Source organism: Aspergillus fischeri, genomic scaffold (genome assembly GCF_000149645.3).
Source record: "Aspergillus fischeri NRRL 181 1099437636266 genomic scaffold, whole genome shotgun sequence".
Taxonomy (NCBI): domain Eukaryota; kingdom Fungi; phylum Ascomycota; class Eurotiomycetes; order Eurotiales; family Aspergillaceae; genus Aspergillus; species Aspergillus fischeri.
In genome coordinates this window covers 1,605,625-1,630,051 of record NW_001509760.1, presented here as the reverse complement: position 1 = coordinate 1,630,051, position 24,427 = coordinate 1,605,625, and the positions used below count along the sequence as shown (strand labels likewise).

At 52.0% G+C, this 24,427-nt stretch overlaps 10 protein-coding genes across 10 annotated transcripts, besides 1 other annotated feature; 5 read left to right on the top strand and 5 right to left on the bottom strand.

Annotated features, from left to right (window-relative positions):
* Positions 1-559: 559 nt before the first annotated feature.
* NFIA_052500 (RUS1 family protein) lies at positions 560-2,505 on the bottom strand (the record flags this gene model as incomplete). Its single annotated transcript, XM_001257801.1, has 4 exons — positions 560-1,405; positions 1,468-1,512; positions 1,564-2,067; positions 2,353-2,505. The coding sequence occupies 4 exons, from the start codon at positions 2,503-2,505 to the stop codon at positions 560-562; spliced, it is 1,548 nt and encodes a 515-aa protein (XP_001257802.1).
* A 931-nt stretch (positions 2,506-3,436) lies between these two features.
* Positions 3,437-3,877, bottom strand: NFIA_052490 (alpha-ketoglutarate dehydrogenase subunit KGD4; the record flags this gene model as incomplete). The annotated part of the gene is made up of 2 exons (XM_001257800.1): positions 3,437-3,723; positions 3,802-3,877. The coding sequence occupies 2 exons, from the start codon at positions 3,875-3,877 to the stop codon at positions 3,437-3,439; spliced, it is 363 nt and encodes a 120-aa protein (XP_001257801.1).
* A 1,680-nt stretch (positions 3,878-5,557) lies between these two features.
* On the top strand, positions 5,558-6,422 carry NFIA_052480 (mediator of RNA polymerase II transcription subunit 18; the record flags this gene model as incomplete). Its single annotated transcript, XM_001257799.1, has 2 exons — positions 5,558-6,051; positions 6,110-6,422. The coding sequence occupies 2 exons, from the start codon at positions 5,558-5,560 to the stop codon at positions 6,420-6,422; spliced, it is 807 nt and encodes a 268-aa protein (XP_001257800.1).
* A 506-nt stretch (positions 6,423-6,928) lies between these two features.
* Positions 6,929-8,694, top strand: NFIA_052470 (putative DNA 3'-phosphatase Tpp1; the record flags this gene model as incomplete). Its single annotated transcript, XM_001257798.1, has 9 exons — positions 6,929-7,016; positions 7,071-7,231; positions 7,288-7,404; positions 7,436-7,758; positions 7,816-7,943; positions 8,001-8,140; positions 8,203-8,263; positions 8,328-8,473; positions 8,530-8,694. 9 exons carry the CDS (start codon positions 6,929-6,931, stop codon positions 8,692-8,694), a joined length of 1,329 nt encoding a protein of 442 aa, XP_001257799.1.
* An 879-nt stretch (positions 8,695-9,573) lies between these two features.
* On the bottom strand, positions 9,574-11,128 carry NFIA_052460 (uncharacterized protein; the record flags this gene model as incomplete). The annotated part of the gene is made up of 2 exons (XM_001257797.1): positions 9,574-10,769; positions 10,831-11,128. 2 exons carry the CDS (start codon positions 11,126-11,128, stop codon positions 9,574-9,576), a joined length of 1,494 nt encoding a protein of 497 aa, XP_001257798.1.
* A 2,502-nt stretch (positions 11,129-13,630) lies between these two features.
* On the top strand, positions 13,631-14,956 carry NFIA_052450 (M20 family metallopeptidase; the record flags this gene model as incomplete). Its single annotated transcript, XM_001257796.1, has 1 exon — positions 13,631-14,956. One exon carries the CDS (start codon positions 13,631-13,633, stop codon positions 14,954-14,956), a length of 1,326 nt encoding a protein of 441 aa, XP_001257797.1.
* A 111-nt stretch (positions 14,957-15,067) lies between these two features.
* On the bottom strand, positions 15,068-17,298 carry NFIA_052440 (glycoside hydrolase family 47 protein; the record flags this gene model as incomplete). Its single annotated transcript, XM_001257795.1, has 3 exons — positions 15,068-16,062; positions 16,114-16,758; positions 16,815-17,298. 3 exons carry the CDS (start codon positions 17,296-17,298, stop codon positions 15,068-15,070), a joined length of 2,124 nt encoding a protein of 707 aa, XP_001257796.1.
* Positions 17,299-18,133: 835 nt separating this feature from the next.
* On the bottom strand, positions 18,134-19,538 carry rpt4 (proteasome regulatory particle base subunit RPT4; the record flags this gene model as incomplete). Its single annotated transcript, XM_001257794.1, has 4 exons — positions 18,134-18,254; positions 18,315-18,771; positions 18,822-19,208; positions 19,322-19,538. 4 exons carry the CDS (start codon positions 19,536-19,538, stop codon positions 18,134-18,136), a joined length of 1,182 nt encoding a protein of 393 aa, XP_001257795.1.
* A 252-nt stretch (positions 19,539-19,790) lies between these two features.
* Positions 19,791-19,818: a microsatellite.
* Positions 19,819-20,993: 1,175 nt separating this feature from the next.
* aspf22 (enolase acuN) lies at positions 20,994-22,493 on the top strand (the record flags this gene model as incomplete). Its single annotated transcript, XM_001257793.1, has 4 exons — positions 20,994-21,117; positions 21,176-21,232; positions 21,304-21,643; positions 21,698-22,493. 4 exons carry the CDS (start codon positions 20,994-20,996, stop codon positions 22,491-22,493), a joined length of 1,317 nt encoding a protein of 438 aa, XP_001257794.1.
* Positions 22,494-23,087: 594 nt separating this feature from the next.
* On the top strand, positions 23,088-24,072 carry NFIA_052410 (eukaryotic translation initiation factor 3 subunit J; the record flags this gene model as incomplete). Its single annotated transcript, XM_001257792.1, has 3 exons — positions 23,088-23,106; positions 23,217-23,296; positions 23,368-24,072. 3 exons carry the CDS (start codon positions 23,088-23,090, stop codon positions 24,070-24,072), a joined length of 804 nt encoding a protein of 267 aa, XP_001257793.1.
* Between the last annotated feature and the right edge of the window lie 355 nt (positions 24,073-24,427).

The following is a 24,427-nucleotide window of genomic DNA, read 5'->3' as shown; positions in this document are numbered from 1 at the left end:
ATGTTTTACGCTGCATCATTTGATAGACACTACTCGATTGCATACCCTCACGCTTGCATGCATACTCGGATTCATATTTGGGTTGTTAAGCGATCGCTTCGCATTTGGACTATTTGGATATGAGTGAACGGTGCAACGCATGGCATTTGTTCTTTTGGGTGCATTTTCATAACAGGAGTTTTTGTGAGAGGTCAAGCGAGCGAGCATTTCCTCTTCTGGTCTGGGTTCACAAAATCATATAGAATCTGGTTGTTGCAAAAAATGGATGGGAGGTGACTCATCCTGGCGTTGCTTTGTCGTCTAGGTGAGCGACGAGGTCGACCTCGTTGTCCCTAGATGATTTGATGATGATTGATTATTTGACGATGCATGGACTCATGTTTGCGACTCTGGATGCTGACATATCTCGCATCTTGGAGCTCGCATATCCGAACACCCTTCTCTGGCATGTATATAGATACCCAATACGACTGACCTGCCTTTTGGCTGTACAATGTCCAGTAGTTGCCCTGCAAAGGTCTATGTAATTCTTTTCTTAGACGTAAAATAGACGGCATCGCTACTGGTGGTTATTTACCAGAATCCTCCGCCTAGAGCTTGTCTCCAAAGCTGCTATAGTCAAATCCCAACCCGCCTCCTCAAGGCTCTGCAGATATCGCTCGAACCTCGCGTCGCGATTGAGGAAATCCAGAGTGCGCGCTATCACATCCAAGATCTGCTGGTCTCCGTCCTCAGACGAGGAAAGGTGCAAGACCCGCGCAGCAAGCAATGCATGCGTCCAGGCTTTCAGCTGCGATCTGGCGGAGCACGTGTTCTTGAGGACGAGACTGGCGTACCAGACGGGGCCGCCCTTTCCGCGCCGCACCAGGTAGAGGAGATAATCCTCCTTTGTGAACAGAGAGGAGAGTTCAGGCATTGGGACAGTGGTCCTGAGGCTCGGTGATGTCCGTATCTTTGTGCTTGTGCTGCTGCTGGCGCTGGTGCTTGTCGACGACAGGCGGAGGAATCGGTCGAGGGAGACGCCGATCTGGCAGTATCCGAGTTTGTGGCATTCGCGGGAAGCGGACGTCCATTTTAGGATACCGTCTGGTTCGAAGATCCTTTCTTGTTTGGAGACATCGGCGGGTGTCAGCGGTGGCCTTGATGTTGTCAAGGGAGATTGTGGGGTGGGCGATGGCGTTGGATGGTCGACTACCCTGCTAAGACTGAGGCTACGGGGATCCAGAGCGAGGTCTGACTCGAGCAAGGTGGACAAGACGATGTTGGCGCGCTGTCTGTTGAGACTGGTCATCTGGACGGAGCGCACGGCGGCGTAGTTCATGCCCAGGTGGACGGTGAGGAGGAACAGGAGGCTGGCCCAGGTGGCTGCGAAGCATGTGACGTGGGAGACAATGAAGGAGCCGACCTGTGTGTTTGCGCGTGAGCACCTGTCCCGCCATCTCAAGACTACGCAAAGACGAAGCTTACCAGCATCCCGATCAGGGAGATGATTGTTTCTTGGGACGAGTCTTTCTACAGACATGGTTCAATATACTGACTTTCGAAGATCCCGCAGCCACTTACAGCATTGACTTCGGCGAGGTTCCCTCCACGAGCAAAATGGGCACTGAGACTCGCCTTGGAACTGCCCCCGGCAACACCGCACAGAGCGCGCAGCACGCCCGCCGCACTCAGTACGCCGACGCGGCCGACTCCCGCGGGGATCATGGGCGACAGGCAATCCAGGACCATGGCGACGTCGTTGAACACATCGGCCGCGAGGCGGTACATCTTGCATTCGGGCTCGAGAGCCGTCCCGACGCGATGTGCGAAGAGGATCGTGGCGATCCGGCCGGAGGAGTCCTGCAGGATATGCAGGAGGAGAGCGGAGGTTGGAGAGGCGTTCGCGTTGCCGACGCCGACACCTTGGAGTACGGCTCTGGAGGATAAGAGACCGGCGATGGAGCTGCAGAATGCCTGGAGTGAGTCCTGAGGCGAGGCGTCAGCTTTCTTGGAGAGTGATGTGTACCGCACGCAGCGGAAGGTGTCGAGAGTCCATGGAATTGGGTCCTTACGAAGATTTGATACCTTTGTATGATTAGCAACTCATGTCCTATTAAGAACCGAAAGGTATACTTACGGCAGATAATCATCGGTAACACTGTGGGGATACCCCGAGGGTAGAAAGACATCGACGAGCAGATTGACGAAGGTCATTAGAGACCATGGCGATGGGGGAGTAGAAGAAGGATGCTGGTATATTGTCAATCAATGTCTAGCGTCTCTATATCGACAGAAAAGATCAATGGCCGAGTCCGCAGTTGCATTGAGAGTGACAAGTAGTATATGTCCAGAGATCAAGGCTTGACACACCATCACATCGACCCTTCCCCGTTTGCTGAGACTCTTCTCATGTGGATTGATTGCATGTTCTTGAGTTTCGGAATAGACATAGGTTGCTGTGGGATTGTTGGATTCGTCTACTTCGGTAAACGCAAGGGTGTTTCGCACGTGGCTTATAGCCATCTTGAAGGCTCTGTGTCTATGATAGAGGTTTCATGTACCAAAGCAGATCGTCTAAAGGTCAGGCTGTACTGCGCATTGAACAGAACCCGAGGATTACTGTTTGGCTTGCAGAGTGTAGTTGAGAGACGTAATGCTGATAGGTGCAGGCCAAGGTCGACGGATAGGCTACTGCGAATCGGGGCACGTGGGACGAACAATGGAAACAGGTTATACCAGGATCATCCTCGAGACACAATGCAAGCATTTCACAGGACACTTTCCGTGTCTATGTATGCTTGTCAATTTACAGATCCACAGAAAAGACAGCTCTAAGGCGATTGATTTTCAGAAATGCATCGTAATTTCATCGTTGAGACTCCTGTTGTCAACAATAACCTGCGAGAGGAATCCGAACCTCTCGACGAAAAACAGTCTAACCATTCCAGCAGACTTTTATAGTAATATGTACAGATGTTTCTAGACCCTGACATTCCACAGTCGAACATCAAAAGAAACCCCACGATGTTGAACGCGCCCGAAAATAGACCTAACTTGTAATCGCTAAGTGCGATGACTTGCAATCCACCAGCGCCTTCCAAGATGATTGACGAATAGAATTGAGCAAACAAAGTAAAGGAGTGAAATAGACGGAGACAGGCGGCCAGCCACAGCCATTGATGGAGGTGACAGTCGTCGTTTGTCTGACGACTTATCACCAGCACGGGAGTGAAGTATTGCTGGTCAAGGTACGTAACACTTGACGTACCCACACCACGGCATTTGTTGAAGCCGTAATTACCAGCAAAACGACTATCATCCCATGACCTCCGATCAGCCAATGGTGACCACTTTCTCCGTCCTGACGTGTCATTGAGCGAGTCTCTTTGTGATCGTCGACATGAGCTTCCACATCAATCGTGTCATCCCTCATATACGCGTCCACGCGTGTTTTTTAAGCATAAAGGCTCGCACCGCCGGTCTCAATGGCCTCAATCTCAGCGTCAGTCCATGGGAGACGATGGAATCTCGCGGGAAGCTCGGCCCGATCGAAGAATTCGCCTTGCTTGGGCTGAACAGGGCCGAGAGCAGCTCCGGGCAAGCGGCCGACGGATCCCTGAGAGAAAGAAGCGCGACCGAGAGGGCCGTGCTGCTGAGCCTTGGAGCGGTAGGCAGCGAAGGAGTCGGGGAGAACCCCCGAGGGAGAAGCAGGGTGAGGGCGAGGAGTGTGATCAATGGATTCTGAGTAGGAGCGAAAGCAGCATGGTTAGTTTACTGAATAAATAGATTACCAGGAGCTGACTTCTAGATAATACGTACGAGGCACAGAACGCCGACCGACAAAGCGGATCAGGGGAGTCCGAGCGACGCTTCGCAGAGCAACAGTGGCACGCATTTTGAATGAGACGGAGCTGTTATGCGGGGAGAATCGAGAGAATCGAAAGGAGAAATGGAGCGGTAGAGAAAGTAGGTTGAGAAGATTATCAATTGAGGAGAATTGCGTGAGAAATTGAACAGATCCGGTACTGTCCGATCCGCCCGAGGTAGCCTTTTTCAGTATAGCAAGATTTTGATGATTGCTAGCAGGCCGACTACCCAGCCTGGTGTCGAGTGAAGGTGTAGGGGAATTATACAAAGTAAGTGAAATGGAATGGAATATTAAAGAGACTGAGAGGTTGGAAAGATCGGAGAGGGAACAGTGAGTGGGAATATAAGTTAAAATAAGTAGAGGAGGAGGGGAGGAGAAGGAGAAGCGAGGGTGGGTTTCACATTATTCCGATAAGGTGACGGTGGTGGTGGTGTGGTTAGCTTAACTCTCCTCCCAAGCACAAGCACAGCGGGAGTGTCCCTCTCCACTGGCCTTTTGCGTCCAGCGGGGGAAAAAAAAAAGAGGATTCAGACATCCTTTTCTTTGACTTAACTCCATGAAGACGCCAGATCCAGTAACTAATTATTGTAGAGTCTTCTGTTTTCAATCTCTGTTACCTACACAGTATCTGCACTTGGATGGCTACCTCCGCACTCATGCAAGGGTCGCTCGGAACTTGTGGAGGAGGAATCTCACGCCTTTCTCAGTAATTTTCCCTCTGCTGATCTCTGATTGGAAAGGAACGCCGGGTAGACCTCATTTAGGCTGCAGGTGAACAGGTAGACTCGGTCGAGGATGGATTATTGAGGGGATCACCCCATGTCGGCGTCAGCATCAGCTCATGCTAACTCCGTACTCCAATGGCGTCCAACTCCGCTCGGATACGAGTTGCAAACTTGCCTGCTATCTAAATAATTACTACAGGTACTCCGTGCTACCACTGATATGGAAATTGAACTACCGAGATCTTCCCCAGATCCTTACCCAACCCGCATTCTCGGTGAGCCTATTCCTCAATTCTGAGGCCTTAAGCATTTCTCCTCATCAGTACGCTTTCCCCTCATCTCGGAGACCGAACATGTGGATGATCTACTATTGGTTGCAACGTATCACATCAAAAGTACGAAGCTGTCGTGAGGACTAGGGCCATATTCTCAAATCATACCACCGTCCATCTCAGTCCGTCTCAGGTAGACTAGAGAGTTAGAGGCAAGTTGTCACCGAAACATGTGAGAGGTCGTTGAAGTATCATCATCCACCATACGGAGTAGTATCTCCTCATAGCCAAGGACGGTATCAGTCTTGGCCTGATTATCAAACTCTTTTACCACATCACCTCGCTGGTAGCCGGAAACTTACTTAATCCGCTTCCCGTTGACCTGTTCACAGTTCTAACTGGACGATCAGCCCACGGACTGATAACGTCCGTGAACCTTTCGCGACTCGCGACCCTCAGGCCGAATTTCCCATTCGGTGCATTCCGCCTCCCGCTGCCCCGACTTTACCCGTCGCGCTTTTTGAAACTTTTTTGCCCGTTTCTAACGTCGACGGATCCGGATTGTCAGGCACCGGTACTGAATGCCTCAGGCGGCTAGGCTACTCTGGTTGTCGGCCCTTGTGATTCCCGTGATCTGAGCATATCAGGGACCATCGCCTTATATTATTCGACCACCAACCCGGCCCTATTTCGTCTTTGTATGACGCATCATGCATGAGCTGTTGCTTTTCGCCTCGGTACCGGCGCATCAGCATCATGAGTTACTGCAACAGCTGGCAGGGTTGACTGCCATGCAACCTCAACATCGCCTAGAGAGACGACTGGTCTTCAAAGCATACCGTAAACCCGGACTGGTCAATGTCCGTGTAGGTGCCAGTCAGGATCTGCAGGGCGCAGAATTGCAGCGACTGAACAAGATGCTCAATGGTGGCATGTTCTACACCCAGGTCGTTGGCCCTGTCTCCGAGGCTGATTTTGGCGCACCTGCTTCACCGGTCGCCGACCAAGATGCACACATGTCAGGGACGGATGAGAAATTGTCCGTCCGTACGCACTACTATGATTACGAGAACCAACCCTGGAAATTGGAGTTTAGGGATATCCCCGAGGCAGCGACCCGGTCGGCCGTCACAGCCCGGCTGATGTCCAGTGCTAGTCTTCCTAAAGGCGATATTACAGTCCCGATGAATGCCTGGGGTTACAAGTCAGTCATTATCTCCTTGTTTTAGGTCCCCAGAAACTATTGGTTGACTCCGATACAGCTTTGTCACCGAGTATGCAGTGGAGGGCGATATCTTCATTCATAACGACATTGTCATCTTTTTACATCGCGTCCTACACTACCCCACTGAATCTCAAGAGCCTCGGCGGCAATTGCCAGCTCTAAATGAAATGACACCACTTGACAGGAGTGGAGGTTACGTCTTACAGGCCGCCATCACAGTCCAGGATGGCGGCAATCAAGAGACCATGAAGATTGCCTCTCAGCATCTCTTTGGGCTAAGGGAGCAATTGAAATCCGCTGTTCGTCTGGAACAAGCAGATCGGTTGTCCTTGGATACTCGAGCAAAGTGATTTCATGTCTATGCTTTGAGAGTTATACTAGCATGATACCCGGCGTCGTCTATTGGCCTTGATTAAATTCTTCCGGGGCTGTGCCATTCCCAAGTAAAAAATGAGATAGCAATGATAATCCGATAAATTTTGCGGCTAGATTTTGTTGCTGGTGCCTATGGCCGTCTACAACTACCTCAGACATTTTGAGCTTATATAGACCATGTGACTTCGTGAACCTCATTACGCGTACGGGCGCGTCAACCTCAACTTATACCCAATTCTGTTATATCTCAGTCAAGTAACGCAACACAACCTGTTTGACCTCTCTAGCTTCTGGATCTTGCTGCATATGCTATTTTCCTGATTTCATCGACCATCTGTTGACCCTCTGATGCCGGGTTTCGGTCAGTTCTCCAGCCCATAACCCCGCGGGACCAGATTCAGTCACTCTCTCGTAAATTCAACCACATCAAATAGACCGTACCACCGTCAAGCTTCTCCGTTTGCTAGCGACACTCAGGATAATGTCCGGAGCAGCCAAAAGAGCGGCCTCGCCCACCAGAGCCATCTCTCCGCCCCCGCTCAAAAGAAAAGTCGAACCAACAGTCACAAGTAAGTCTTCCAAGATATCTACAGGACTGCAATAGCATCGGCTTACGGGCTCAGAGCGCACTGTCGCCTCCTTTTTCACGCCTACGTCTCAGAAAAAGCCTGAGAAGATCACATGGAGGGTCGTCAACAATAGCCTCGTCATTGGAAAATACACAACCAGTCCAGGGGAACAACCTGCACGAAGAGAGAAGGCCAAAGTGGCAGCCTTCGATCTTGTAAGCTCTTCTGGCTTTTCAGTGATTCAGAGACAAACTGACGACACACGACGCAGGACTCCACTTTGGTCGTGACAGCTTCCGGCAACACCTTTCCCCGGGACTCTTCAGATTGGAAGTGGTTCTCTCCCAATGTACCGGTAAAACTCCAGGAACTGAACGCTGACGGGCGGGTAGCATGTCTCTTTCACGGCGGCAATCAAGCTAACCGCAACTCACAGATACCACGTCGTGATCATGTCCAACCAGAAGAGGATCAGCCTGCAGAAAGATCTGAAGGGCGGCCGAGCCGATTCGAAGAGCTTGACTAATTTCAAGGAAAGGGTGACGGGCGTGATGCGCCAGATAGACATCCCCATCAGCGTCTATGCCGCCACGGCAGCCGACGAGAATAGAAAACCGCGAACGGGAATGTGGAAGGAGTTTGTGGAAGACTACGACCTCGATGTCTTCGGCGTCGATCTGTCTGCATCATTCTACGTTGGTGATGCGGCCGGGCGTCCCCAGGATCACTCCATGGTAGACCGGTGAGTTCTCATCCGGGAATGGGTCAAGAAGTTGCCGCTAAATCAATCGCGTCATAGAGGCTTCGCGATGAACGTCGGCATCCCATTCAAGACACCCGAAGAGTTCTTCCTGAATGAGGCGGCCCAAGATGTCCAGGAGCCATTCAATCCTTCTTCGTACATCAAGTCTGAACCCGCGGACAACGGTTAGTCTCACTGTTGTTTGCCTCCAGAGCTGAATGCATACCAATGACCAACCGCAGTGCCTGCTCCTTTCACCCGCCAAAGCCCCCGAGAACTAGTCATCTTCTGCGGCAGCCCAGGAGCGGGCAAATCGACATTTTACTGGAATCACCTCGAGCCGCTGGGTTACGAGCGAGTCAACCAGGACAATCTTAAGACGGTACGATTGGTGAACACTCTCGGTGAACATGAAAACGGTACACTGAAACTGAACACCAACAGAGACAGAAATGCATCAAAGTCGCCAAGGAATTTCTCGCAGCCGGTTCCTCCGTCGTCGTCGGTAGGTTCTATCCGTTTACAGGTCTCAGCAAGCACCCAGAAACACGCAGCTGACGCCATGACAGACAACACAAACGCAGACCCCAACACACGCGCCGAATGGGTACGCGTCGCAAAGGAATTCAACGTCCCCATCCGATGTGTATACTTCACCAGTTCGCCGGAACTATGCAAGCACAACAACGCCGTCCGCGCGGCGAATCGAGCTTTGGTACGTCTCTTTCGTCTCAAATGTTGAAAACAAGACTAACAGTTTATTCGCTGTAGAACCCCGAATCCCGCGCACCACTCCCAGGCATCGCATTCGGCGATTTCCTGAAACGCTTCAAAGAGCCCACCATGGAGGAAGGGTTCAGTGATATCGTCCGCGTGGATTTTCGGTTTCAGGGCGACGACGAGGCAAGACGGATTTGGGGGCAGTACTGGGTTTGATTCTCAGATGGCGCGGGGAAGCTCATCACTGTCGTGGTGTCCGTCTACTTGCGTGGCTTTACCTTGGAGATGACGCTGTCTATCGGGATGGGTTTGCCCGCCTATGCAGATAGCAGAGGTATATTCCATCAGCTGCCCACCTGGCTCATGTGCATGGGTGCACGCTGCAGAGTGAGGTAACGACCGACAGATAAGGGCGCATCAGTATGGACCTGCCGTAAGCAGAGTCGACCACCTCCACAGACTGCACGTGCAGCACGACTGGCTGATGTGGAGCCGGAGGATTGATGGAGGTACTCTGATTTTGTGATACCCTTACTAATTCCACTAAACTCGACTATGGTCTTACAAAGGGAGAGAGAGGTCAAAGTAATCTCTATGATTCATTATTGAAATGCTGGGTATATCGGGTACATATATACATATACACGGCAGACCGTATCATTCATGCTTCTCTTTTTGCTTTTTTCTTTTCGGATAGAGACGGATGCACGCCTTCTCAGACGCATCGACATCAAGACTCATGTTAGACATCGACTGTGCGTGGTACGGGGAACGGAATGGTTGCACGATCTGCAGCACTGTCTGCTTCTCACCGTGAACAGCCCAATCCTGACACGATAAAAATCTGTCCGTCTGTCCTCTGTCATAGAGAATATTGAACATATGAAAAGAAGTATGTTGAAGGAATGCAATTGCTCCGCGAGTCAGTAGTCGCAGGCACATGGAGGTGGTCGTCAGTCATTAGAAAAAGAGACATTAGTCGTCAAACGCTCAAACAATCAACCCCAGAGGCTCGGTTATTACAAGTTGTTGTACATCGAAGACCTCTCGGGAGTGCTCTATCGTCATTAATTGCTGTAATGAATGCAATGCATATCAGGATCGCGACACGAGATCCTGGAAGAATTTGAAAAAGCTTCGTTTCAAGGATCGGCTCCGGCAGCGTGCCGGCATATTCGCCGCCGGAGCAATTTTCATGGGACCGACGATCTCGCCATCGCCCAGTTCGGGGAACTTCTCATCGTGTAGCCGAGGAAGTTTGACTGGCTCACAGGGGTTGCCTTGAGATTCGATGATGCCCATCAGCGAGCCGTCGGTCGCGTCCAGTTGGGACAACATCTCGTCGTAGGTGCGCTTCCATTCACTGTTGACCGCGTCCCATTTGGCCTCCGTCAGCTTGTAGATGGTGGAGGTCACACCGTAGTGTTCACCGGTCCGAACCAGATGCTTGGTAAAGTTGCACTGTGCTTGGTCCCAGTGTTCGCGCAATTGCCGGAATGAGCTCAGATCGTAGACTTCAGGCACGTAAGGCTCGGGCTGTATAGTGAAATTGGCATGGCCAAGTTGTGTCGCCCACTCGTCGTTTGGATCGGTCAACGAGAAGGATGGACCCTCACCAGATACCGTCCGCATCGTGCTGGCGCGTGGACGACTGAAAGACGCGACCGACGGCTTGGTCGACAGCGGAGGTGACGGAATTCCTGCCAGGCGAGGGTCTGGAGACGTCATGCTGTTGTCCAGGCTCTCCTCGGAGACGTCGGCGACCGACGGTGACTGCAGAGGCGATTGAACGCGGGAGGCAGTAACACTCAGTGGCTTGTCCCCCATGAAGGGAGGAAGCAGGGGAGTGGTGGCTTGTGGAGCTTCCGAGTCATCCTGGGATTGGCTGTTCGCTTTGGCAATGTCGATGGGCTGTGCCCCCGACTCGCTCAGGCGTTCCTCAAAGATAGTCCTTGCAGGCGAAGGCGGAATCGTGGTGGATTCGACTCGACTTATAGTCGGGCTGGCAAGGATGGACGAGGCGGAGTTTGTCCGGGACCGTAGACTGGATCCGAGGGCGTCCACAGCATCGGGACCGTCCGACAGGCGATTCGACCTCCAACGGTTGGAAACGGTGGAAATGCGAGAACTAATGCGCGACAGGCCTTTACCGGAGAGACTGTCGGCGCGTCTTTTCTTGGTGGAATGGGGGGGGTCCATTCCGGTGTCGTTCAAATCGTAAGATTCAGGGTAATCGACCGAAGGTCGAAAGTACGCGTCGTCCACAACCGACATGCCTTGGTCAAAATGTTCTGCAGAGAAGTAATCAGTATGCAAAGCAGAGCAAAGATTTGGTGGGAGGGGAGGACGTACGGAAATATTCCTCCTCAAGATCCCTGGCTTGGCAGGGTTCTTCCTTCACTCCTGTGAGGGCATTCCTCGAGCTCTCCATGGAATTGCCCTGACCAGGGGACGAGACCAGGGAGGAGACGGAGCTGGAGACACGCGTATGACCTTTGGAAGAGAAAAGCGAGACCACGGGCGAGACCGGGGTTGAGAGATCGGCCGTCAAGGGGGACTGAGGGGACTGACGGGACAATGGCGAGATGTCTGCATATGTATCGGAGCTGTTACGCCGTTTGGCGTCTAGTAATTGTGAGAGTTTCAGCATGGTGGACAAGCACAGGGGAGTGTGCGTGTGGTGGTGGGTTGATTTGTTTGACTGCAACTGGGTTCGCGTGGGTGAAACTTTCACATGCGGAGATGCTGTTCAGAAGCAGAGGATGGAAGCAGATTGCAGAGACATGATCTGATGAGGATTGCTGCTTGACTGTCTGTTTGTATTTAATGAATTGAAGGCAGCAGAAGAGAAAGAGAAAATAGGCAAGAGCCCTTATTTCAAACAGGGGACCGATGAGTTGGAAGTAGACGTGGCGTGGCGGTCAACCAAAGGGAAAGAAGAGGTCGCGATGGATGAGTCAGGAGGAGGAAAGAGTTGAACGGGTGAGGAAAACCAGTTCGCCGATAGACAGAGATCGAGATAATTGCTTTTGTTTCTGACTGTAGAGACGTGATTGATTCAAGAACAGCGGCAGAGGATATTTTGGGCCTGAAGGCGACGAACAGGCGGTAGGGCCGACAGCAGATGCAGACGTGGAGCAGCTGAGTGGGAAGAAGACTGACCGAGGAGGACAAAGGATGACAGCTCAGTGGAGGATGAGGGAGAGGATGCAGTTCCTCAATTCAACAAGCAAGCTAGCTGCCAAACAATCGATCATTCACAACCACAAGGATCGGGAGAAAACGCGGTGACTGGTGCGAGTGTCACTGTTGACAGAAGGAAGAGGAGGAGAAGGAGAGGACAAGACGAGGATAGGATATCTACAAACCGATGGAATGAAAATGTCTGTGAGACTCCTAATACGAAGAATTATGCAACGAGAGGCAAAATGAAGCAGGATCTTTCATTCTTTTCTTAGCAGATGTGAGTAGTATTATTATTCTACAAGGGTCAATTCTCCCAGGCTCAACTAAATTAGTTCGACTATCTCCAATTCTCCAAGTCCATTTCCAATTTTTTTTTCTTTTTGTTTTCTTTAGAACCAGACCCAGACCGAAAAGAAAGAAGGGAAAAAGTGTGGCACTACGAATCAGAACACAGCAGATACTGGAAAAAGTAAAGACCTCCGTTGCGTTCCGCTGTGCGTGAGCCATGGAACTTGGTTTGCCTGAGGACTTCTGGTCGCCAGTTGCCACGGTTTGCTCTGGCTTCTCCCGTCCACCTGAGTTCTTCTAGAAGGGATAGTTCTCCAGTTGTCTGTTCAGTGCAATGATAACTTTCGAGTTGTTATTATTATTATTCGTATTAGACTCACAGTTGCAAGTTTGAAGAATAGTTAATATGTCAGTTAATGCAGCTGACCTCATTCAGCTGCCAGACAGAAACCGTTGCCCCGATGCGTTGATCCTGCTAGTTTAGTTAGTGCTTAAGGCATTACCAATCAACCGTCGGCTAATCCTGGTGCGAGATCGGAGTCCACCATTTAGGGATAAACCCACTTAAACCCCGAACAAGCAAAGAGCAGCGTCTTCTAGACTCTGATGGACTTGCTAGAAGACAGCCTTTATCGTCATAGCCTGATTTCTATTATCATCAGAATACCACAGAATGGCTGATCTCTAGAGAGGTTGATAGACTGGTAGTACTAGGAAGGAATGTTGAGCTTCAGCTGTCTTAGCTGTCGTGCGACAGTCTCAGTATCTACTGCATGAATAGCTCTACCTGAGGAGTCAGGCCACTGGTGAGTTCGCATACTTTAAGTTATGTATATGTGTAATGTACATGTACAGCGAAATAATAAGATATATGTACGGGGAAAAAGTACTGCACAGTTGACACGTTAACTTGTTTCTCTTTTTACTGCGCAGTGTGTACACTGGACACTGTATCGATCTACAGCCTATGACGAGAAAGCTCTGGTGCCGCCGTCAGGTCCTTATGGCTGTCCATTGGGTACGACCTCATGGCTGGAAAAGGACCCAGTTTTGACGTAAATGTGACCTCTTCTGATTCCATGGTTTTCTCCATCAAATTTCATGAATAATAAGAATAATCCCTGGCAACATCTTGAGGATCCTTTCCTCGGCAGAATTACAATCGGATAATTGTCGGCGGGAAAATCTGAACATGATCAAATCGCACTATTATTACTCCGATGTAGAGAGGCACTACTACAATGAACAAGACTGATACATTTGATTCAGACCCCGAAGGCGTATACAATCATATCTACTCGTACGGAGGACAGTGGCCATCCATTAGCCACACTCCATGTGTCTTGTGTATGCGTCAATTCGATCTATCTACGGAGTACAACCCAAGGTCAAGGGACCTATATGACTCCTCATAGGCATATCGATCACTCGAGGGATCAAATGAGTTTATTGCCCCATTGGATACGGAGCACATCATTTGAATTAGTATTGTAGAGTACTAGAGGCGCAGTTGTGATCACGTGATACTATCACCATGTCACGGTCGGCCCCCTCCTATCAGGAATATACCGTGGTTTACCCTTGACAGTTCATCAACTTTGTCACTAATAATTCCGCCGGCGCCTCAAACTCTATCCCGAACCCAATCCCAATTCTCTGGTTCTCATCTATTCATGAGATGAAACCCTTGTCGTCTCTCCTGCTCAGCGCCGCGCTCTCGGCGGCAGCTCCTCCGCACCCCGCATCTCCTCAGGCGCCTCTGGCAGACATCCCCAGGATCGGGGTTGAGACTCGGACAGAGTTCAGCCAAAACTCTCTCGACGACGTGGTAAATGCCTCGCCTCTACTCTCATTCCATCGAGACCTCGTCTCAATCGAGTCCATCTCCGGAAATGAGGGCGCAGCTGGCGCCTTTGTGGCTGATTTCCTGGAATCCCACAACTTCACCGTGATCAAGCAGCCCGTCACCACGGAGTCGGATGCACGCTTCAACATCTTCGCATTCCCCAAGTCCCAATCCCATTCCCTGGATGAGTCGCACCCGAGCCACGGCCCCCAGATCCTCCTCACCAGCCACATCGACACCGTGCCCCCCTTCATCCCATACTCCCTCCACCGCGATGCCAACGACACCGACGACAGGAACATCCTCATCGCCGGCCGCGGCACCGTAGACGCCAAAGGCAGCGTCGCAGCCCAGATCTTCGCCGCGCTCGACACCCTCGCCGTACAGCCGCCCGCACCCCTGGGCCTCCTCTTCGTCGTCGGCGAGGAAACCGGCGGCGACGGCATGAAGGCCTTCTCCCAGTCTACCCACCTCAACCCCTCCCCAAGCCGCTTCCACACCGTCATCTTCGGCGAACCGACCGAGCTGGCCCTCGTCGCCGGCCACAAGGGCATGCTGGGCTTTGAGGTCGCCGCGCACGGCCACGCCGCCCACTCCGGGTACCCGTGGCTAGGCGAGAGCGCCATTTCCGCCATCCTGCCGGCGCTGGCGCGCGTGGATCACCTGGGTAATATCCCCGTCGAGGAGGGCGGCCTGCCCGCCAGCGACAAGTACGGTCGCACGACGGTCAACATCGGGCAGATGGAGGGCGGCGTCGCGGCGAACGTGGTGCCGAGCGAGGCACGGGCGGGCGTCGCCGTGCGGTTGGCGGCGGGGACGCACGACGAGGCACGCGAGATTGTCCTCAAGGCCGTCCGGGACGCGACGGGCGGCGATGACCGCGTGGTTGTCAACTTTAGTCTAGAGGGGTATGGCCCGCAGGATTTGGATACCGATGTGGCCGGGTTCAACGTCACCACCGTCAACTACGGGACCGACGTGCCGAATCTGCAGCTTCATCCCCGTCCGGACGGCAAGGTCAAGCGGTACCTGTATGGCCCGGGGACTATCCACGTGGCGCACGGCGATAACGAAGCGTTGACCGTCGCGCAGCTCGAGGAGGCCGTGCGCGGGTATAAGAAACTGATCCAGGCGGCGCTGGACCGGTCGACCTCGTAGTCTAGAAAGAGTGGTATGCTAAAAGACAGCCTCGTTACTGCATTATGCTATTTCGAAACACATGGGAATGTATATATGTACAGCATCTCATCTAGATTCCTTGCAGGACAGCTAGCGAGGCTTCCGCGTCCACCCCGTCTTCAAATCACCCGTAGGCTGAAACCGCGGCAGCGGATGCGCTTCCGTGTTGAACACATGGTCCTCCAGGGAGATAAAGTCCCGGTCGGAAAACAACAAGTAGAAATACTTGAGCGTCTCTGCCATCCAAAAACTCTCCATGTTGTCCCGGGTTACAGGGGGCACGGTGTTGGCGTTGCTCAGCGACGTGAATCCCGTAATCCGCGAGGGACGCGCGACTTTCTCGGATTGGGTTCCGGCAGCGGCAGCATCGGCATCGGCAGGGACATCGGTCTCGTGCGAGTGGTCATGTTCGACCACCGCCGTGTGGCGGATAAAGGACTTGAACATCTCCCATCCCCACTGGCGATATATCTCGTCCCCGGTCACGCGGTACATATAAAACAGTGACTCGACCGTCTCCGGCCGTTGGAGATTGTGGCGGTCCTGGCTTTGGATCTGGATGTCCTCCCGCCACTGGAGGGTTTTGTCGTCCAGCGGGTAAAGAGGCTGTGACTTCATTGGCAAATCAACCCCCTGGGACTTGCGGTTGCCCGTGCTCGCCGTCGAGTCCGGGTACATGTCGTGGAACATCTTCGGAGGGTCGTCCAAGGTAAAGTACGTGATTTCCGGAGCCAGACCCGTCTCCGTCGCGAGGTATGTCGCCCAGCATGTCTTCATCAATTCCCGGGCAAGCAGAATCTCTTCGTCCTGCCGTTGAGTCCAGTCAGGAGACTTCCGGGCTTCGCTCAATGGCACGCCGCCGGTGGCTCCAAGAGCAATGGTTCCCGGCATGAAGCAGACCAGGTGATCCATCTTCGGCGACAGTTTCCCATGGAGCCCAGACGGCCTCTCCCCCAAGATCATTAGCTGAGCATTCTTGGTGTACGCAATCAGATGCTTGCGGACGCCCATTAGCGATTCATCCCAGAGCTCTTTATAGATGGGCTCCTGTTTAGATGTTTGCAAATACTGCTTGATGAGGTACTCTAAAGCCACTGTTAGTAGTCAATTCACCCGAGACACCCTGGCTCACTCACCGTAGTAAGAATCCCCCCGACTTCCCAGACGGATGTTGTCTCCCCTGAAATGTCCAGAGTCTGGATAGATATAGATCGGGAGCAGGCCGTCTTCCATCTTCTGGTCATCGACCACTTGCATCACCTTCTCCACCACCCGCCAGTACTCCGCTTCTCCCGTCAGCTTGGCCAAGTACTTGAACTCAAGTTGAACAGTGGTAGCCTCCGCCGTAGATGAAGCCCCATTGTCTGCATGAGACGGAATACCAGTCGACGTATTTAGATTGATGCTGGCATATGGCACTCCAGACTTGGACTCAAAAGCCCCAAGCAGTCTGTCCGCCAAGTCGGTCGCCTTCTCAATATACAGATCCTCTCCTGGCGAGCCCGCATCGTCGTCCGCGATTGGGGCGAGTCCGGGATGGGCGGTCGAAAGATAATGCGCCGACAGAAGGCCACCCAACATCCGGATGGTCGTCTCGAATGTGTTGACGTCGTGGTCTTGGTTGTACTGTAGCGAATTGTGGATCCAGTTGCGCGCGTGCTGAACCCGCGAGGTCAGATTCATGATCATGAGCGTATCGAGGGCGTCAACGATGATCCAGCCCAACCCTCCTGGGACCATCTGTTTTCCTTCTTTCGCGATCGGTTTGTACTCGTCATATCCTAGCGATTAAACCCGTCAGTGTGTCCCCCATAAAACCAATTAAAAGGAAACATACCCCATCCGTGCTGCTCATATCCATCCCAGCTAATAATGAAAGCATCCCTAACCTTTTCCCTTCGCGCATTCCAATCGATATTCTGGTGCTGGCCATCTTCAATCTCGGTCGTCGGATCCCCAAGACTCTGCAGCCACTTCCACATTTCCTCGCCCTTGGGCGTGTCGGGCGTGTCTAGTCCATGCCTATGCCGCTTCGACGACCCGGCCGTAAAATACCACAGGCAGACCAACACAAACACACACAACCCGCCGTACAGGATCTTCCTCCGCCTACTCCTCCCCGCCGTACGTCGCGGCGCAAAGTACGGCTTATCCTTGTACATCGGGAGCGAGCGACCGCCGTCGAAGAAGTTGCCGAGTTTGTTCCCTACCCCGGTCGACTGTTGCGATAGCCCATATCCGCCCAGAGGGCTGGCAGTGGGATTGCGGTTCGCTCGCCAGTGGCTTTCGCTATGGAGTCGCTGGGCTGGAGAGCTCGACATGGCGCTACGGGCTATTGTTGCGCTGTGTTTGTCTCCGATCTCTCAGGGTTGACCCAGCTGCTGAGAGATCTACTATAAAGAGAAATCAATGGGTTCGCATAGATGCGCAATTCGAATATTGTCAAAATGTCCAACCCGTAGATACTCGTAATCAATCTAAGGAGAGACGAAACATTAGCAACCTTGGAATTCGACACCAGTCTTGAGCTTGGTGATTGAGCTCGCCAACTTTCTCCGTCCCGCAGACCAAACAAACATATCAATATGCGTTGTCCGGACAAGATTGCCCACGGAATAATAAATGCTGCTTTTAAGAGAAGCTGAAGTACTTACCAGATCGTCCAGCGTCCCTTCTACCTAGTCTCTTAAGGAGTGTCTCTCAGTAGGGTAGTTGGACAACGGAAATGGTAGTTGTGGCCACTTCTGTTGCGACTTGGCCGATCTGTAGATCTCGTCTAACGGGCGGAGTTCTTTCGGGGAAGCAAGCGCCTTGGCACAACTCTTGCTGCTCCAAACTTCTGGTTTCTGAGCAACTCTCTATGTAATGGAGGAAGAGTTTAAATCCTCTTCACTGTGCCTGGGCAGCATGAGACCGTGAGGAAACAGTTCATCCTATGACATAGGCTCCGCGGGCGCAAAGATCAGGGTCCAGCTTCGGGTTAGTCATGCGGGGAAACTGGGAGCGCCCGTCTATGAAACTACATGATAGATATACTATACAAACATTATGAAGGCAGGAATTAATGCTCTTGATATTGCGGTAGATTCTGTCTACCTCCACGGCGGCCATTTATGAATGAATGAGGTCATGCATAGGAGTAATCGGGGTGTGAAACTACAGTTTCTGGTATTCAAGCTTGCCTTCCAGCTTCTTGGCCTCAGCGACCTTGCGAACCGCCTTGTTGAAGTCGTCCTGGCTGATCGCGTCCCGATAATCCTTGATGGCGAAAAGTCCACTATGCAATGTCAGCAATCTATCCATGCAAAATAAAGGAGTCGGAAGAGGTGAGCCATACGCTTCCGTAACCACGTTACGCAGATCGGCACCATTGAGGCCGTCGCTCATCTTTACAACGCTTTCAAAATCAATCTCGCCCTCCAGCTGGACGGTGCTGGAGTGGATCTTCAGGATTTCCAGACGGCCAACCTCGTTGGGAAGGGGGATTTCGATCTTCCGGTCCAGACGACCAGCACGGAGCAAAGCAGGGTCAAGGGTATCTGGTCGGTTGGTTGCCATGATGATCTTCGTCTTTCCGAGGTAGTCGAAACCATCCAGCTGATTCAGAAGCTCCATCAATGTTCTCTGGATTTCTCTGTCGGCCGAGGTACCCTCAGAGAAACGCCTGCCACCGATAGCATCGATTTCGTCCATGAAGATAATACAGGGCTCGTGTTCCTTTGCATAACCGAACATCTCTCTTATTAACCGCGCGGATTCACCAATGTACTTGTCGACGATCGCGGACGAAACCACTATAACAAGATCAGCAGCTGTGACAAGAAGAGGACAGAAATGTGCCTACCCTTCAGAAAATTGGTTTCCATCGAACTCGCCACGGCTCGTGCCAGCAATGTCTTTCCGGTACCGGGAGGACCGTACAGTAATACACCTTTGGGCGGCTTGATACCGACTCTCTGAAATAGTTCGGGGTTCTTCAATGGCAACTCGATCACTTCTCGAAGCTCTCTGATTTGGTCGTTCAGACCACCGATACCCGCGAAGTTGATTTGACCAGGGTCCTCCAACGACATGTTGTATACCAGCGGATCAACTTCACGCGGGAGCATGCGCATGATGGTGAGTGTTGTCATGTCGAGGGCAACACGAGTGCCCTGTTTCAGTTTCGATTTATCGACCTTGGAGCGGCAGCCGACAACATATCGGGGACCGGATGACGCCTTAACAATGACTATCTCAGGTATCAAAGTTAGCTATTGTATCATCGTATTGAACTTTCCATCGTGTTATAGACGACCAAGTTCATGCACTTTTTGATAGATAGGAGTTATAAAAATGGCATACATCGCTCCTCATCCAGCTGTTTCAGCACTTCGCCAATGATCTGACCGACACTCTGCAAGGCCTTGATGTTCTCTTCGGAGATATCAAACTCTCGCTGCAGGTCCTTGATGCCCATACGCAGATTCTTGAGCTTAGCTTCCCATTCTCGAAGCTCTAGTAAGCTCTTCTTGTAATCTTCGAGCGCCTGCTCTCTCTCAGGGTCGCTTCCGCCGTTCATCGTTGTAAGGGCGAAGCCGGGGGGTAGGACTTCACACGGATGTTGGTAAAATCAAAGAATGACCTAGAAGTTAAAAGTGTTGATTTGGGAGGGTTGCAATACAATGTGCACAAAAGAAGGCTGATGATTATGGGGTATCTGACCTCGCTACTCCAACTTGGTAGAGCTGTTGAGAGCTCACGGAGCAACCACTCATTGATCACATGACCTAGATATACGACATTGCGATTACGTGATATTGCCAAGACAATAAGGCCACAAGGCCACAAGGCCACAAGGCATACAGGCATCAAGGTCTCTATGTCATGGCCTTCTGCCATTACGCAATCACAACGGATGGAAGTTTCCAGACAACCTAGCAAGGACCCTCCCTGGACTGCTATTATGTAGTATTTTCTACAGTCTTGGTACGCTTCTGACCACGAGCATGCTACTTTGTCTGTTTATTCATGACTGCTGAGAGGCAACGGGCGAATGGCAGTAATGTAGATAGGCATTGAATAGCTAACAATCTTTTCTTCCACGATTGAGGTGTATAAATTCAATGTTTATATATAGAGCTATTTAGAGAGTAGAGTATCTCCGGTCTATCTCTTCAGCAGAGCACATACCCTTCATAGTTATCCGAGCTTGTCAAATGAGAAGATACAGTTCTCCTTTTCCAGTGATTCACTATGGCTCTGCTGCTCTCAGTCGCAGGTCTAAAGCATGAGCATCACCGTCTCTATCCTCACCCGCCTTGCCCCGAGGGAAAGCGGAAGATCTCGCTGCAGAGTTACAATTGAAACGGTGCAAAGGAGAAGCTTCAGCCAGCGAGAGAAGCAGATCGGTTCGCTGCCCCACCGTGGTATTGGGAAGATTCGGAGCTTCCATCATGAGCTTTACCCGGGGGACAATCATTGGCAACCTACAAGAAGACGACGATTCCAACTTAAAGAAGATCGATTGTCTTTTGATCTTCCTTTTCATTTGCTGCACTTGAACCCCAGTTATCCTCAGATCCTCACTACAGTCTGAAATGTAAGTAAAGTTCTGGCCTGGCTCTCCCACTCCGAGATCATTAACATCTATCTACCCCGCCATTCCACACCTGTGCTGTTGACCCCTCCATCGCTCGTCTTCATCACTAAGAGGAATTGGGCCTTTCACATCAAGTCTATTCATATTGCAGTTTGTCCCTTGAGTCTTCTGCCACCTGTTAGTTCGTCCCTTTGAGTCACCGTGAGTGTGGTTTGCAATTGATTGGATCAGCATCACTTGCCTCTCATACCGATTCTCCCATCCACTCACTCATTTTGGGTCATCGGTGAAGAGCAACCCCCCGCTGCTAGTCACACACCCAACAACCCGTAACTGGCTTTTCCCCTCTATATCAGCTGTCCAGTCCTCTCACTTCCTGTGGTCCTTTTTTCCTCTCGATTTCCATCCAACTGACCTTTTCATCAGCTCGCCAGAATGCCTATCTCCAAGATCCACGCTCGTTCCGTGTACGACTCTCGCGGTAACCCCACCGTTGAGGTGGACGTTGTCACTGAGACCGGTCTGCACCGTGCTATTGTTCCTTCTGGAGCTTCCACCGGTCCGTTCTCTTGAAACTAAGCATCGTTAAAAACCCTCGAGTGCTGACGAAGAGACAGGCCAGCACGAGGCTCACGAGCTCCGTGACGGTGACAAGACCCACTGGGGCGGCAAGGGTAAGTTTGGATCTACTTGATAATGATATCGTGCTCAAAGAATGTCTCGCTGATGTCAATGTGATCAACAGGTGTCCTCAAGGCTGTCAAGAATGTCAACGAGACCATTGGCCCTGCTCTCATCAAGGAGAACATCGATGTGAAGGACCAGTCCAAGGTCGACGAGTTCCTTAACAAGCTTGACGGAACTGCCAACAAGTCCAACCTCGGTGCTAATGCCATCCTCGGTGTCAGCTTGGCTGTTGCCAAGGCTGGTGCTGCTGAGAAGGGTGTCCCTCTCTACGCTCACATCTCCGACCTTGCCGGTACCAAGAAACCCTATGTCCTTCCCGTTCCCTTCCAGAACGTCCTGAACGGTGGCTCTCACGCCGGTGGTCGCCTCGCTTTCCAGGAGTTCATGATCGTCCCTGAGTAAGTCTGCCTGATGTGGATTGGCTTTCATCAATTCCTGACTATGACCAATAGCTCCGCTCCCTCTTTCTCCGAGGCCCTCCGCCAGGGTGCCGAGGTCTACCAGAAGCTCAAGGCTCTGGCCAAGAAGAAGTACGGCCAGTCCGCTGGCAACGTTGGTGACGAGGGTGGTGTTGCTCCCGATATTCAGACCGCTGAGGAGGCTCTCGACCTGATCACCGAGGCCATCGAGCAGGCCGGCTACACCGGCAAGATCAAGATCGCTATGGACGTTGCCTCCAGCGAGTTCTACAAGGCCGACGTCAAGAAGTACGACCTTGACTTCAAGAACCCCGAGAGCGACTCCTCCAAGTGGCTCACCTACGAGCAGCTTGCCGACCTCTACAAGTCCCTTGCTGCCAAGTACCCCATTGTCAGCATTGAGGACCCCTTCGCTGAGGATGACTGGGAGGCCTGGAGCTACTTCTACAAGACCTCCGACTTCCAGATTGTTGGTGATGACCTGACTGTTACCAACCCTGAGCGTATCAAGAAGGCCATCGAGCTCAAGTCCTGCAACGCCCTCCTGCTCAAGGTCAACCAGATCGGTACCCTCACCGAGTCCATCCAGGCCGCCAAGGACTCCTATGCCGACAACTGGGGTGTCATGGTCTCCCACCGCTCCGGTGAGACCGAGGACGTCACCATTGCCGACATTGCTGTCGGTCTGCGCTCTGGCCAGATCAAGACCGGTGCTCCTGCCCGTTCCGAGCGTCTGGCTAAGCTGAACCAGATCCTCCGTATCGAGGAGGAGCTCGGCGAGAACGCCGTCTACGCTGGTTCCAAGTTCCGCACTGCCGTCAACCTGTAAATGCAGCCGCGGACCCTATTACTTACACAGAGAAGGTTCTCAACCCAATCGGACACGCTTCAAAAATGACGATTGGACTCAGACCCCTTGTGGGCTTCGAAAAATGACAGCGTTGCCAGGCTGGATAACAGACCAGCCCGTCCCATTGCTGTTCGATAAAGAGTTATGATGATGATATGATCAGCCAAATACACTATATAGTGGCTTAATGAAAAATACATCCAACTTAATACGTCCGCAGTAAAGCATCCGTCCACGTAAGAACGTAGGGCAAGCGTTGTAATGAGCTCCAGCAGTCTGCAGGGCGCAAAGATTGCAAAGGTACCAGGGCACTCAGAACAATGTATCGGGCATCAATGGTCGAGCATCACGTGACCGTTTACATGCCCCACTACAAGATTCCATTGTGAAGTTGTTGCGGCAGCAGCGAGATTCTGTCTGTGTCCATTCAGAAAAACCATCGTCGGTCTTCGCCACGACAGTCTACCTCGTCCGAACACGGTAGATCCCGCTGAACCACCTCCTGGGTACCTGCTCAGCAAGTCTCGGAACGTGTCCTATCAGTCATAAATTTTTTTGACGATTTTGCCCGCCATGGCGCCTTCAAAGTGGGGTAAGTGATATCTTGAAATATGCCAGCCGGCAAATGACGATCCCGGAGTCTTACAGATAGGGATTGTCCGTCTTGATATCTTTAGAAAGATGCTGATATCAATCTATTAGACGATGAGGAAGATAGCAGCTCGCCCCCTCCTCCCCCTGTAGTGGCCAGACGCAAGTTCGACGATGAGGAGGAGGAAGATGTAGGTTACTCCCGTGGTCTATACACCTTGCTTGCTGGTTCAAGATATACTAATGCTCTGTGATTTCAAAGGTTCTCGACTCGTGGGACGCCGCCGAAGACTCGGAAGTAGAGCGGGAAAAGGCCGCGAAGGCTGCTGCGGCGGCAGCCAAGGCCGAAGCCGAGGCGGCGGCGAAGAAGAAGAGCAAGGCGCAGCGGATAGAGGAGCACAAGCAGGAGCGAAAGAAACAGGCCGAGGCGAACGAGAGCGACGAGGACAGCGACGAGGACGAGGCGGCGAGGCGGGCCCGCCTGCGCCGCACGGAGAAGGAGGGTGACCTCAAGCACGCGCAGGACCTGTTCGACGACATCGACCTGAACCGCAACCGTGGAGCGCCCAAGGCGATTGTCATCAGCGACTCGGCGGATCCCACGCAGGCCGTCGACCTCTCCGCCATGCCGCTGTTCAAACCTACGACCAAGGACCAGTTCACCCGGCTGACCACGACGCTGATCCCGCTGCTGACGGCACACTCGAAGAAGCCTCACTACGCCCTGTGGGCGCAGGAGTTCACCAAGCAGCTTGTCAAGGAGCTCAACAGCGGTGATGTCAAGAAGATTGCCAGTGCTCTCACCACTATCAGCAACGAGAAGATGAGAGAGGAGCGTGCCGCCGACAAAGGCAACAAGAAGACCAAGGCGGCCAAGACCAAGGTGTCTCTCGTTGCTAGCAGAGACAACAAGATTGATGCCACACCTTATGATGATGATGGACTGGACGATGACGACTTCATGTGATTGAGGATTAGTAAAAGTAGGCTTACACTTGTTTGGATAGGAACAACGCCCTTCTCCCTGGTTCCCCTTTAATCCTCCAAATGACGCTTCTCTTTTGTCCATACTGTTAATTGAAGCAGTGATTTTTTTTACCTCCCATTCTCATTCTTGAGATTGTATATGCTTACCTATATACCTTGTATCCTGCGCCTCCTGTTCGGGTAATACGCTCTATTCGATTCGATTATAGACTACATTATATATCTTGACGCTTATTTCTGTTAAAAGCCACTCAGAATTTTCCCTTGCGAAGCGATTAGAGTCAGCGTTATGATACCAAAGCCATCTAGCTCGATAATATAAGTGTCAGTTTCGA